The sequence below is a fragment of the Cebus imitator genome, unplaced genomic scaffold, assembly GCF_001604975.1.
Source record: "Cebus imitator isolate Cc_AM_T3 unplaced genomic scaffold, Cebus_imitator-1.0 Scaffold401, whole genome shotgun sequence".
NCBI classification, from domain to species: domain Eukaryota; kingdom Metazoa; phylum Chordata; class Mammalia; order Primates; family Cebidae; genus Cebus; species Cebus imitator.
Window position 1 is genome coordinate 1,282,948 of NW_016107716.1, and position 3,357 is coordinate 1,286,304.

General features: G+C 41.1%; 1 protein-coding gene across 1 annotated transcript; it reads left to right on the plus strand.

Annotated features, from left to right (window-relative positions):
• Positions 1 to 1,754: 1,754 nt before the first annotated feature.
• Positions 1,755 to 2,494, plus strand: LOC108289364 (U3 small nucleolar ribonucleoprotein protein IMP3-like). Its single transcript, XM_017508805.2, has one exon. It carries the CDS (start codon positions 1,795 to 1,797, stop codon positions 2,344 to 2,346), a length of 552 nt encoding a protein of 183 aa, XP_017364294.1. The 5' UTR covers positions 1,755 to 1,794; the 3' UTR covers positions 2,347 to 2,494.
• Positions 2,495 to 3,357: the final 863 nt, after the last annotated feature.

The window sequence follows — 3,357 nt, forward strand, 5'->3', positions numbered from 1 at the left end:
ACAGGGTTTCACCATGTTGGCCAGGCTGGTCTTGAACTCCTGACCTCAAGTGATCCGCCCTTCTCAGACTCTCAAAGTGTTGGTATTACAGGTGTGGGCCACTGCACTCAGCAAAATAAAGACTTTTGAAGTAGAAGTACATGGTACAAGTCCTGGTGGTGAGTGAATAATTACTGTAAATATGGTTTAAAAGCCCTGCAAATGTTAAAAATAATTTGAATATTAACCTATTTTGTTTTAGAAAATTGCTTTTTGATAAGAATAATTTAGTTCCATTAAAAATTATTAAGACTCGTTAAAATTTGAATTAGGAGTACATACTAGATAAAATATTTATATCACCATTACATTTGCTAAATTTGAGAATTGCACTGTGGTTACATTAGAGAATGGCATCATTCTTAGAGAATACGTTCTTAGAAAGTACCGCTGGGGAAAGGGACATACCCATATACTGTATACATATATATACACACATACATACATACAGATGTACATATTTTCATGTGTGTGTGTGTGTATACATATATATGAGAAAGAGAGCAAATGTGGCAAAACATTAATAACTGGTGAAGCTGTATAAAGGGCATATGGGAGTTCTTTGTACTGTTCTTGCATATCTTCTACACATTTGAAATGATTTCAAAATACAAGTTTAAAACTAATTTTTAAAATACAGGGTCAGGATGCTATTAATATTCTGATATGAGCCATTTTCCATGCCATGGTTGGGACAGAAGCCAGTTCGAGTGAGTTTATTAAGAGATGAGAAAGTAGAGAAAATAGGAGGTGACTCTTGGAACCTTGGGGGGAGTAACTTCTGAAATTCAAATATTTCACTTACTTTCATATTAGGGTTTCATAGTTTGAATTTTCTGAGGCAGATCACACTTATATGCAAGCTCAGTTATTTAAGTACCCCTATATATTCATTCTATGCTATAATGTAACAGGACATAAATTCTTCAGGGCTGCCATCATTTTAAACTAGAAAGAGTGGTAGCATCATGTGAGGAAAGAGAAGTACCAGCATCCCAAAGATGCTGTTTGTTGTGGGTGATGACAAAGCTGCATTCTCTCCAGTCCCTTCCCTTGGAAAGTGTTTAGTTCCTGCAGGTCTAGGCAGGACTCTTCGGTAGAAACAAAAGTGACTGTTTTATTGGCTCTGGCTCTCAATGGCTACCTCGTTATACTCTTTACTCATGAAACTGAACGGAAATGATTGTGTAAACACATTATCTGTTATTACTGATAATCACACCCACCATGGCTGCTTCTTGGCTGTCCAACTAAATGTTAAATTACCTGCTGTGTCAGGGAGGGGAGAAAACTGGACCCAAAATAAAACACAGGGAAGAGATAAGCAGTCAAAATAAAAATGTTTGGTGGGACAGGGGAAATTGGAAGATCTGGTCAAACGTTACAAAGACGCAGTGATGTAGGACGAATAAATCTAGAGATCCAATGTACAAAATAAAGACTATGGTTAATAATAGTGTATTGTATACCAGAAATTTGCTGAGAGATTTTCTGTATTTTTACCACAGAAAAAAGACGGAAATAAGGATAACCATGTGAGATGATGGATATTTTAATTTGCTTGCCTGTAGTAATCACTTCATTGTGTATATGTAGATCAAAACGTCATGTTGTATACCTTAAATACATACAATTTAAAAAGATAGGGACGCTTATGGGAACTTCAATTTGTGGTTAAAGTGCTTTTAAAATATATGAGGAAGTCGTCAGAAGGCGCTCTCAGCTTCCGGTCCTGCCTCTGAGGCTTCCGCCATCATGGTGCGGAAGCTTAAGTTCCACGAGCAGAAGCTGCTGAAGCAGGTGGACTTCCTGAACTGGAAGGTCACTGATCACAACCAGCACGAGCTGCGCGTGTTGCGGTGTTACCGGCTGCAGCCGCTGGAGGACTACACGTGCTACAACCAGCTGAGCAGTGCTGTGCGTGAGCTGGCGCGGCGCCTGCGCGACCTGCCAGAACGCGACCCGTTCTGCATACGCGCTTCCGCCACGCTGCTGGACAAGCTGTATGCTTCCGGCCTGGTGCCCACGCGCGGTTCGCTGGAGCTCTGTGATTTGATCACGGCCTTGTCCTTCTGCCGCAGCCGCCCTCTCACCGTGCTGCTCAAGCTGCGCGTGGCGCAGCACCTTCAGGCTCCCGTGGCTTTTGTGGACCAAGGCCACTTACGCGTGGGCTCTGACGTGGTTACCGACCCCGCCTTCCTTGTCATGCGCAGCATGGAGGACTTTGTCACTTGGGTCGACTCCTCCAAGATCAAGCAGCAAGTGCTAGAGTACGAGGAGCGCGATGACTTCGATCTGGAAGTCTAGCGGCTCTACCACTTTCCACGGTTGTCTTTTACAGATGGGAAAACTGAGGCCTGATGCTGGAGATTCTCTGAGGGTGCTCTCCCCAAGGGTGTCGGACGGTCGTAGGTTCTTAAGAACTTGATTCATCAATGGCAGGCCATGCACAGAGCCACGGGAGGTGAGTCCTTGTTTTCCAGGAAATGTTCTTAGAACTTGGACTACTGATTTTTGTGCCTGGGGGAACAGTGGGAAGTAACGGTGCTGCTCTGGGGTACTGTTGGCGTCTTGCGTTGGAAACTTTGTAATGTAAAAGCAAAAACTGCAAATCCCCACACCCTGTTTAGTTTTATCGTCTTGTAGCTGGACTGGTTCAATTCATTTAACTCAAATTCTTGTTCCTGGCCATGGTTAAGCTGTGTAGAGATGATGGAGAGTTTGGTGGGCTCAAGTTTTTATAAACTGAGTGAGACTAGTGTGTTCAGGCTCTCCCTTTTTTAAAGGAATGCTTTCCTAATGCCAGTAAATGCCTCAGCTGCTTTGTAAGTGCAATATATATATATATGAGGAACATTTAAAAATACATATGTGATTCTAATATCTCAGAGACATAATGATTTTCATTTGGAGTTCCTTTAAACTTTTATTCTTATGAACATATTGTTTCTAAGTTGAGGCAATATATATTTTATGCATTTATATATGTTGTATATTACGGAACATTATTTTAGAAACACTTCCTCTTGATTTTATATTTTTATCATAAAAGTTTTAATAGCTAGGTCGGGCGTGGTGGCTCATGCCTGTAATCCAAGCACTTTGGAGGCCAAGGCGGGCGGATCACTTGAGGTCAGGAGTTCAAGACCAGCCTGACCAACATGGTGAAACCCCGTCTTTAAAAAAAAAAAAGTTTTAATAGCTATGTTATATCCCATTGTACTTATACATAAAATATATGTATATATATAATAATTTCCTTATTATTGGATGTCAGTGCTGTTTATTTTTATCTATTTATTTTTGAGATAGTGTCTT